Source organism: Sinocyclocheilus grahami, unplaced genomic scaffold (genome assembly GCF_001515645.1).
Source record: "Sinocyclocheilus grahami isolate Dianchi unplaced genomic scaffold, SAMN03320097.WGS_v1.1 scaffold1121.1, whole genome shotgun sequence".
Taxonomy (NCBI): domain Eukaryota; kingdom Metazoa; phylum Chordata; class Actinopteri; order Cypriniformes; family Cyprinidae; genus Sinocyclocheilus; species Sinocyclocheilus grahami.
The window spans coordinates 311921-322848 of NW_015506300.1; the positions used below are offsets into that span (position 1 = coordinate 311921).

Here is a 10928-nt window from a genome sequence, read left to right on the forward strand (position 1 = left end):
GTGTGTGTGTGTGTGTGTGAGAGAGAGAGAGAGAGAGAGAGAGAGAGAGAGAGAGAGAGTGTGTGTGTGTGTGTGTGTGTGTGTGTGTGTGTGTGTGTGTGTGTGTGTGTGTGTGTGTGTGTGTGTGTGTGTGTACAGTCAAACCAAAATCTAAATTTATTCAGAAACCTTCAACATTTCTCAAATGATATCACAGTTTATTCACTATAGTTTAGAAAATGGTAATAAAATATGACAAGAGCTCGGAGTTAAACTGTGTCAGAACAAATTCATCTTGATAATCTCAGATAACTTTGATAGAAAGGTATGTAATGAATTGGGTTGAATAGCTGTCAGCTGTTAAATTTAAGAACACAATTAGATAAAACCAATTCAGCTCAATCAATTACCAAGCAGTGCTTCATTGTGTTCAGTCTGTAATTTTTGGTCCCAAATGTTTATCAGTTTTACTGGTAGTCCACTGTATGAAGAATTTTTGGGTGTAATATGTCACAGTTTACTTTATTTTGCTCTCCTCACTTACATTTATGAACCATAGTGTCCTGCACCCACTAGTAAAAAAATATCAAAAAATGATATCTGGTCTCTGAATCATTTTTGGTTTGACTGTATGTGTGTGTGTGTGTATATATATAAATCTAAATATATATCTAAAATGTAAAGTAAAATGAAAACAGAAAACAAATATTACATATCAACAAAAATGATAATAGTAATAATATATTAATTATATTAAAATAACTAAAATAAAAATGTTTTGAAACCACAACCTACTTTGCTCCCATAATGTGAACAAAAACCTTGCAGGAACATGCCTGGGGGAAAAACTTATATCATGAATAAAGAACATATATTTAGGACCATTAAGTGTTTTTTGCATCGTAACATTAATTTCATGCCGATTAAGAACATTTCTGTCCTTAATTCTCTGATATGCACATAAATGCACACTCTATACATCTCTACTTTTCCTAGTGTAGGGTGTGTTGTAATACCTGACTGTGTTTGTGTTGTATTTTTAGGCACAGACGGCTTTACTCGCTCGCTTTCTCGCCGTTGGCAAGTTCTGCTACGAGACGAGAAACTTCGCCACAGCCATGCAGATTCTGTCGGGGCTGGAGAACGTGATCGTGAGGCAATTACCGGTAAGACACGAAACGGTGCTTAACCGCTTTCTCTGAATCCTCTCGAGGTGATAAATGATCGTGCGCTGAGAGAGTCATAACCTCATAAGCTCCACTGGAGTTGTTATTGTTGCTGTATCTTATCTGGAGGCTCCAGCAGCTGAAATGTTAATTGCATGTCCGTTAAACTGATTAAACACCAGCTCGGTTTAAAAGCATCACGGGGTTAGAATCGACATTCAGCATGTTGTGCAGAAACAAAGCAATGTTCGTTATATTTAGCGTGAAATTAAATTGCGTGATGAATGTTTCTCATAAGCCATGCTTATTGGGGTCTTCGTTGGTTTGACAGTATGTCTCTTGTGTTGTGGATGTGTTGAACGCAGGCGTGGAAGCAGCTCTCGCTGAAGGTGTGCGAGGCTCTGGAGGAGCTCAGGGCTGTTCAGGTCAGACAGAGAGACAGATATAACAAAACACACAGTCATCAGAGGCTACGGGGTTCATTTCATGCCACATGATGACAAAATGACTCCTAACTTTGATTTGGAAGACAAAACTATGCATTTATTATTTGAATAATTAATACTTAATTATGTTATTACATTGATTATTATAAAAAATATTATTTAAAATAGATATTATATGTAACGTTAATAATATTAAAAACAAAACTGCTTCACAGATATGCTTTATTTTAATTTGTTTTAATTTTTTAAGCTAATTCCTAATTGTTTCTTATGTTTTATATTAATAATAATAAAATATAATTTAAAATGATATATTATCTGTAATATGAAAAACAACACTGCCTCTCAGCTGTTTTAATTATTTTAATATATTTTTAAAAAAAATTTTAAACTAAGTCTTAAGTGTTTCTAATGTAGTTATATTAATAATAATAATACTAATAATAAATATTATAGTATATTACTATATTAATATCATTGCATTATATAATATTTATAACATTTATAATGTTAACAATTTCAAATAATTTCTTAATTGTTACTTTTATTATTATTATTATTAATAATAAGAAGAAATACTGTTAATATTAAAACCGTTTCACAGCTATTTATTTTATTTTTAACATTTAAATTATTAATTGCTTTGAACATATAATAATAATAGTGTTATTATGATTATTATTATATATCTATACCATTAATAATAATAATAAAATCAAAACTGCTTCACAGCTATTTGTTTTAATTACTTTAATTATTTAGTTTTAATTATTTCAAATTAACTCATAATTGTTACTTGTATCATCATCATCATATATTAATAACAAAACTGCCTCACAGCTGTTTTTTATTTCTCACATAATCTCCGGACAGTAACATCACCCAAACACTTTTGACTGTGTCCTAAAATATTAAATAACTTGATGAATTTTAATTCAGAAATTAAAAAACATGATTTTCACACACACAGTGACTTTATACACCTCTATAGTGATTTGTATGTTTAATGTTCTTTGAACAATTAAATACGTTCATGTATTTGTCAGATGCTTTTATCCAAAGCAACTTGCATTGCATTAAAGCTTTACATGTTATCAGTTCATGCATGCTCTAAGAATCGAACCCATGACACTAGTGTTGCGAGCACATGCTCTACTGTTTGAGCGTCAGTAATTGGTCTCATGGAAGAGAGAAGAGTGAGGCTTTAAGGTCTGTTGATGGTCTTGTTTCAGGTGTTTCTGAAGAGTGATAGTCTGTGTCTGATGGAGGGAGAGAAGGGCAGACGGCTGCCGACTCTCCCAGACGCTCACATCTTGGCCATGCACGTCCAGCAGCTGGAGATCGGAGCGTTTACCATGACCAGCGGAGCGTACAAGTGGCCCAAACTGAGGTCTCGTGAACGCACTTACATTTACATTCATGCATTAACCGACGCTTCTATCCAAACTGAGGGACAGGAACTCGATGCAACATCTTTAAAGGAATAATTCACCCAAATAATGAAAATGTGCTCACTCTCAGGCCATCCATGATCAGGATGAGTTTGTTTCTTCATCAGGTTTGGAGGAATGTAGCACTGCATCAGTGTCTCAGCAATGGATGCTCTGCAGTGAATGGGTGCCGTCAGAATGAGAGTCCAAACAGCTGATAAAAACATCACAATAATCCACAGCACTCCAGTCCATCAGTTAACATCTGGAGAAGACAAAAGCTGAAACTAATCCAGCAGTAAAACGTTTTTAACTAAATCCATAATCCATAATAACGCTTCCTCCAGTGAAAAAGTGCATCTGCTGTTGTCTCTCACATCAGAATCCAGCCACATATTAGTTTAGAGCTGTTTAAACGCTGCTTGATCTGTGCAGATTTCTCTCCTGATTCACACCAGAACACTTTTTCACTGGAGGAAGCGTTATTATGGATTATGGACTCAGATTTTAGTTAAAAACATCTTAATGCTGGATGTGTTTCAGCTTTTGTCTTCTCCAGATGTTAACTGATGGACTGGAGTGCTGTGGATTATTGTGATGTTTTTATCAGCTGTTTGGACTCTCATTCTGACGGCACCCATTCACTGCAGAGCATCCATTGCTGAGACACTGATGCAGTGCTACATTTCTCCAAACCTGATGAAGAAACAAACTCATCCTGATCTTGGATGGCTTTATTTTCAGGTGAACTATTCATTAAAGCCTTTACATTACTATAGTATCTACCCAACTTGTGCTCGCGCTCACGTACACTGCAGAACAGACATCTGCGGAGCTCAGAGGTCACGGACAGTCAGATGTGGCGGTAATGACACAGCTTGTGTGTGTGTGTGTGTCTGTGTGTGTGTGTGTATGGTGTGTGATTGGAGATGTTTGGGGTCTGTGCCAGGAGCCGCAGGGCTGTTTTTGTAGGCAGGTTTTGGAGGTGGACACTCAGCTGGTTGTTGTACATCTGAAGCTCACAGCACACAGAATCAGGTCAATCACACACACATTTAGATACGTTTCATGTTTATGATTCAATTTGGATTTCTGGAATTAAACTGTTGTTTTATATTTGTGATTGAGTTGATGATTCATAGATGTTGCATTTATGAGTTTTATGATTCAGTGCAGCTGCTAGTATTGGTTACAAATAAAGACAATAGAAGCAATCAAAACCAACAAAAGAGCAATAATATGTGCTATACCAAGTCTCAGTTAGCCTAACACAGTACACGTAGCAAGTTTTTTTTAATAATAATAATTATTATTATTATTATTACTAAATAAAAATCCTAAAATCCAAAAATAAAAAATAAATAAAAATATCACTATTGTAATATTTCAGTGTAAAAACATCAGATATTTAAATATATATATATATAATGTATTAATAATTTTATGTATTAATAATTTTTATTTCACATTACAAGTGTAAACTAAACTAATATTTATGGGTGTCTTAATTTATTCATTTTAAAATGTTTAACCATTGTACTTTTATTTTGACAATAATAATAATAATTATTATTATTATTATTACTAAATAAAAATCCTAAAATCCAAAAATAAAAAATAAATAAAAATATCACTATTGTAATATTTCAGTGTAAAAACATCAGATATTTAAATATATATATATATAATGTATTAATAATTTTATGTATTAATAATTTTTATTTCACATTACAAGTGTAAACTAAACTAATATTTATGGGTGTCTTAATTTATTCATTTTAAAATGTTTAACCATTGTACTTTTATTTTGACAATAATAATAATAATTATTATTATTATTATTATCATTATTATTATTAAAGAAAGCTGTTACGTTTATTTGTATAGCACTTTTCATGACTTTTTTCATGATTATTTTAAAGCAGAATCATGAAATGTTTTACAAACATAAACACTATAAATGTGTTTTAGTTCTTCTCAAATATATTGTTTTAGATATAATAATTGTCATTATTATTACTACTATTAAATAAAACTATTAAACAAAATAAGAAATAATGCTACTGTATTTCACCGTATTTAAGAAAACTAATAATAATTTTATTTTATAGTACAGCTGTAAAATTACAATACTAATATTCATGGCTGTCTTATTTTCTCCATTTTCAAATGTTTAACTCACTTTTATTTTGACTGTAATAACAATAATGTAAAAAATTATAATCGTTGTTTTTAATTATTTAAAATATTTATTTATTAAAGAAAACTTTTACCAACATCATAAACACTATGATCTTGTATTTTAATTATTCTAAAATATAATTATTAAAATATAATAATAATAATTATTATTAATATTACTTAATAAAACTATTAAACAAAATAAGAATCATTACAAGTGTATTATTTCACTGTATTTAAGAAAAACAATAATTTAATTTTATAGTACAACTGTAATATTACAATAGCTGTCATAATTTCTTCATTTTCAAATGATAAAGAGCCGGTTTATGAGTGATTCTCATTACAAGCGACCCAAACTTGGAAACAGAGACGATTATTTTGATTAATTGTGCAGCCCTATAAACAGCACACACATTTTCTGCAGAATGTACAAATGCTGTTCTTTCATTATTTGAATCTAAAACCAAACTCACGCTTCGAGTGTCTTTTCTCTTGTCTCCTCTCAGGAACATTGCGCGTGTGGTCAGTCAGGTCCACGCCTTTCAGGAGCGTCTCTATTCCTACCCTCCCGACCTTGAGCTGCAGTCGTACCTGCGTGGGAGAATCGCACGCTTCGGCAGGTGTGACATCCCGCTCCTCGCCTCCGACAACCACATCAACTTCAGCCAGACTCCCGCTGCTCGCCGGATCCACGACACGCTGCGCCGCGTCAAAGCGTCTTTCCAGTGACCGGCACAGATGTGCAAAGAGCCAGAACTACGGTGACCAAGAGAGCTCAGTGCGCTGCAACTTAAGAAAAAACATGCAAATGGAAAAAAACACCTGCAAATTAAGAAATCATCTTCGTCTCTTTGACAGCACATGTGCTGTACACAACACAACCAAAAACAGAAACGCACTGCAAATACTCGCAACACAAACAAATCCAAACACGCTGCAAAAACAGAAACACACTGCAAATACTCGCAACACAAACAAATCCAAACACGCTGCAAAAACAGAAACACACTGCAAATACTCGCAACACAAACAAATCCAAACACGCTGCAAAAACAGAAACACTGCAAATACTCACAACACAAACAAATACAAACACGCTGCAAAAACAGAAACACTGCAAATACTCACAATACAAACAAATACAAACACTCTGCAAGTAGCACAGACCACAAAGGGGTCCCCAGCAATGCTTATGAAAATGAACCATGGTTTTATTATAGTAAAAGTAGTTACCATGCATTGATTACCATTTGTATAAGCACAGTTGTACAAATACCATGGTTAGTTTGGTATGGTTAATTTACCATGGTTTAACTATAGTAACCATTTTTTATTTTCTTTATTTTTATTTAATAATAAAAATATATATTTATCATATATAGGCTATTTATTTATTTATTTTTATAGTAAAACCATGGTTAAAGTATCCAGTTTACATTTCACAGTTACAGTAATCGTGTAGTATTTTGTCAGATTATTTAGGCTGATAATAACAACCAAAAAAATAAAATAAAAAAAGCTAAGGAATTATATGATCAGGATGTTAAAATAAACAAAAAACTCACCTTTTAGAGTAGACATTGATAAGCATATCCCAGCCATGTTCGTCACTTGTTGCGGTTCCCTTAAACATTTCTGATGTGGTCTGTGCCTATTTGCAGCACGTTTTGGTTGTGTTGTGTGTACTTGCAGCACATGTGCTGTCAAACAGATGAAGATGTTTTCTTAATTTGCAGCTGATTTTTCTATTTGCATGTGTTTTTTCATTTGCAGCACTTTGCGCTCTCTGGGCCACTGTATATAACTCCTTCAGAGACTCCAGACGTCTCCATCTGAGCGCTGAGGAGAGATGTTCACAGTCTCTGATAAAGAATTAGGGGTCTGTGCCAGAAAACGTGTTCGTTTTCCTGTAAATACTGTGAAAGCACAAGACGTGGGAGTTTTCATTGGTGATTTTCCTCATTTTAGGATGTGGAGGTGTTTTCTCATCTTTAATCTTAAGTGTGGTGAGCTTCTTCAAGCAGCGTTAGCCAGTTTCGGTTTGATGGATGACTTTCTTCCAAGAACAAAGACTTTTATGTGTGTTTAAGTTTTTGACAGCTACACAGCCAAATAATGCAGTCTGTAAATGTATAGATTTATTAATAATTATTGAGAAAATAATTAATTATATTAATGCATTTTAGATTAGATTCAACTGTTTAAGATCGAAAAGCTTGAAATAATGCATTATTAACTCCTCCAGATAATAGAGAAAATATACTTTTAATAATAGAGTAAATGCGGTAGACTATATTTCTACACCGAATCTTAAATAATTGACATACTGTACTTTTGCATACATTTAAATATTGAACTTGTTGCATTTTGTGGTGCCCGTTAAATTTTGACACTTTTATTTAACTGTTTTAAAGTTCAGCTACGCATATTTTGCTTTAGAATTAAATTAAACTCACTGGTCACACTGTAGAAACTGAAAATGTTCTCATCTCAGATGCATTGTCAATAAGATTCTTCTCAACTTAAAGGGATAGTTCACCCAAAAACAAGTTGTTCCAAGCCTGTGAGATTGTTTCTTGTGTTGAACACAAAAGAAGATATCTTGAAGAATGTTGGTAACCAAACAGCTGCTGGTCCCCATTGATTCCCATAGTATGGAAAACTCTATGAAAGTCAGTGGAGACCAGAAAGTGTTTGTTTACCCAACATTCTTCAAGATATCTTCTTTTGTGTTCAACAATAGAAAGAGATTCCGGTTTGGTTTTCAGGTTGCAGTTTCAGACTTGAATAGAACCAATTAATTTACATGTTTTACACTGCAGGATTACGAACGTATTAAGTTATATAGGTGTTAATAGCCCATTAATCAGGTTGAGAGCTAATAAATTGCATCGTATTGAATGAAAACTTCTCATTTTGATGCAGTGTTTTTCAAGAATGCAGAATACATTTCCAGACATTCACCATCTTCACAGGTGATGGACTAACCACCATCATTTTATGACATTTTATGTTTCAGCCTTTGAATCTGAAGGCTCCTCAGCTTCTGTGACGATAGTAAAGCCTCCACAAGACAGCATCTCAGAGAAAGCAGTAGTTCATCTGGGTATTGTTCAGTTACTACACACACTTAAAAGTTTGGAATAATTAATTTATTGGATTTTTTAAAAATGTTTTGACGAGTCTCTTCTGCTCGCCAAAGCTGCATTTATTTGATCAAACATACAGTAAATAAAAGTATATTATTACAGTTTAAAATAACTGTTTTGTGTGAATATCTATGTGAATATCTGTTCAAATGTAATGTATTTCTGTGATCAAAGCTGAACTGATATTTTCAGGATTCACAGATGAACAGCATTTATTTGAAATATATTTTTTTTGTTAAATTATAAATGTCTTTACTGTCACTTTTGATCAATTTAAAGCGTCCCTGATGAATAACTTTTTTTTTTTTTTGAATTTTTTACGCAAGTCTTATACCCCAAACTTTTGAATGATAATGTATCAAGGTTTCCACAAAAATATTGAGCAGCACGACTGTTTTCAACATTGATATTAATCAGAAATGTTTCTCGAGCAGCATATTATACTGATTTCTGAAGATCATGTGACACTGAAGACTGCAGTAATGATGCTGAAAATACAGCTGCGCATCACAGAAATAAATTACAGTTTAATAGATATTCACATAGAAAATGGCTATTTAAATTGTAATAATATTTCACAATTTTACTGTATTTTTTATCAATTAAATGCAGCCTCGGTGAGCAGAATTACTTTGTCAAAAACATAAAAAAATACTTTTGTCCTGTAGTGTACTGGACGTTCATATAACTGTGCAAAAACAATGTATGCATCATTAAACAGCAAACAAAATATCTGTGCTTCTGACATGTCAGTAACTGGATATGCACTTCTTCTTTTTTTATACAACAAAAAGTATCGCACTCATAACCGTTCTTATTGTATTCACTAACACAGCAGCATGGTGATTTTTGCTTTAAAAGTTTAATTTAAAACCATCAGTGTGTTCGCTGATCTGATCTGATGACTGTCAATTAAATAAGATGAATTTGCATTAAGATCCACACACTGCTCGCTGTTCTTGGATGCTATCATATCATACCACATCCGATTGAAATGATTTAAATGCGTTTGTTTCGGAGTCTCGCGCGGAGGAGAGGAAGCGCAGCGGATAAAGGCTTTAATTGCGACTCAAAGAGCTCGAGCTCCTGCACTGTATAGATCACTGATAAAGGAAGCAGTCAACATGCTGTTATCATCATTGTCCAGCTAAACGATCCTTTCCAAGGCTCTGTCTCTCATCCACAGGCATTCAAACACAGTCTGATAACACCAAAGCCCTGATTACTGCAGACCTCTGTGCCAAAGCCGCCTGACGTGCCATTATTTCAGATTTATCAGTATTATTATTGAATCACGGGCTTTGTTTCATCACGAAACCTCAAATAAACACGCAATTACATAAAGACTTCTGAATTGAGTCGTTATATTTCCCTCCAACACCTTTTGGCATGTAATATTTTGTATTTATTAAAGAATTGCCAAACCATCTCATGCACTTAATTTAGTTTTTAAGTGAAGACTAGCTATTTAAACGTATTGATCTCTAGATTCAGCTTTACTGGTTTGGTTAAATTCAGCTTTACAATGTTTTAGCGTGAGTGACATTAAATATGCATAACCCTACATGCATATTTGTGCATATGCAGAATTACAGTTTTATATAAAGCAAATCAATGCATGTAAGCTTCGCACAGGTTTGGGTTGGTGCAGTGAGATGTTTTCACGGTCTCTAGTAGTTGTGTTGAATCAGTGGATCAGGCTTGAACGTGTCCGGGTGTGAATTAGCATTTGAACTGCTGGTCAATCAGAGTTAATTGTGTTGCTACTGTAATCCCTTTGATCGTGATATTTGCCGACCGCGCCAAACGCTGCTGTGATGGACGGTGGCGCCAGAGACTCCACAGGCAGCAGCATGTGTTAATACACCACCATTTCAACTACACTCGAATCACCTTAGTGTGTGTGTGTGTGTGTGTGTGTGTGAAGAGACTGTCTGCAGTACAGCAAAACAGACTTGTTAAAAAAAAATCATGAGCAAGGGACAACAAATAAATATATTTTTTTCTGATCGCTGGATTGATCATTTAATTTAAGAATAAGCCTGAAAACCAAAAGAAAAAAAAAGAGGCTGATATATAATCAAAGTTAGTCAAATTTGGGAGCAGATATGTTTGTGCGTTGTAGAAAAAAATTGTTTTTATAAGGTTCTGACCGTGTAACTTTCTAAAAGTAACGTTGTTTTATCATCATTTGTTTAATGAAGTATTTATATATTTTTTAAATAAATTAAAATGTAAATACAAAAGTCTGAAGGTAAAATAAGTCAAATACAAGGATTTATTAGCGGGATATGGTAAAAATTGGTTAAATTAAAACATTTTAAAAGTTTTACTAAAGTTGTGTTGACACAATTTCTGTTTTCTATGTTAATATATTGTACGATTTTCAGCATCATTACTCCAGTGTCACATGATCTTCAGAAATCATTTTAATATTTGCTGCTCAAGAAACATTTGTGATTATTATCAATGTTGAAAACAGTCGTGCTGCACAATATTTTTGTGGAAACCGTGATATATACGCAATCGACGCATATTTCGCATGATATATAGGAGTCAAATACAATGATTTAT

At 33.3% G+C, this 10928-nt stretch overlaps 2 protein-coding genes across 2 annotated transcripts in view; both read left to right on the plus strand.

Annotated features, from left to right (window-relative positions):
• The window catches only part of LOC107567013 (protein very KIND), a 72602-nt gene extending 66593 nt beyond the window's left edge, over positions 1–6009 (plus strand). The window contains exons 28-30 of the mRNA XM_016252595.1: positions 1511–1570; positions 2824–2981; positions 5712–6009. Coding sequence (XP_016108081.1) covers positions 1511–1570; positions 2824–2981; positions 5712–5934 — 441 coding nt within the window. The 3' untranslated portion in view covers positions 5935–6009. The remainder of the gene's footprint in view (positions 1–1510; positions 1571–2823; positions 2982–5711) is intronic.
• A 1892-nt stretch (positions 6010–7901) lies between these two features.
• Positions 7902–10928, plus strand: part of LOC107567014 (homeobox protein vent1-like) — a 5492-nt gene continuing 2465 nt past the window's right edge. Inside the window, exon 1 of the mRNA XM_016252596.1 lies at positions 7902–8311. Coding sequence (XP_016108082.1) covers positions 8206–8311 — 106 coding nt within the window. The 5' untranslated portion in view covers positions 7902–8205. The remainder of the gene's footprint in view (positions 8312–10928) is intronic.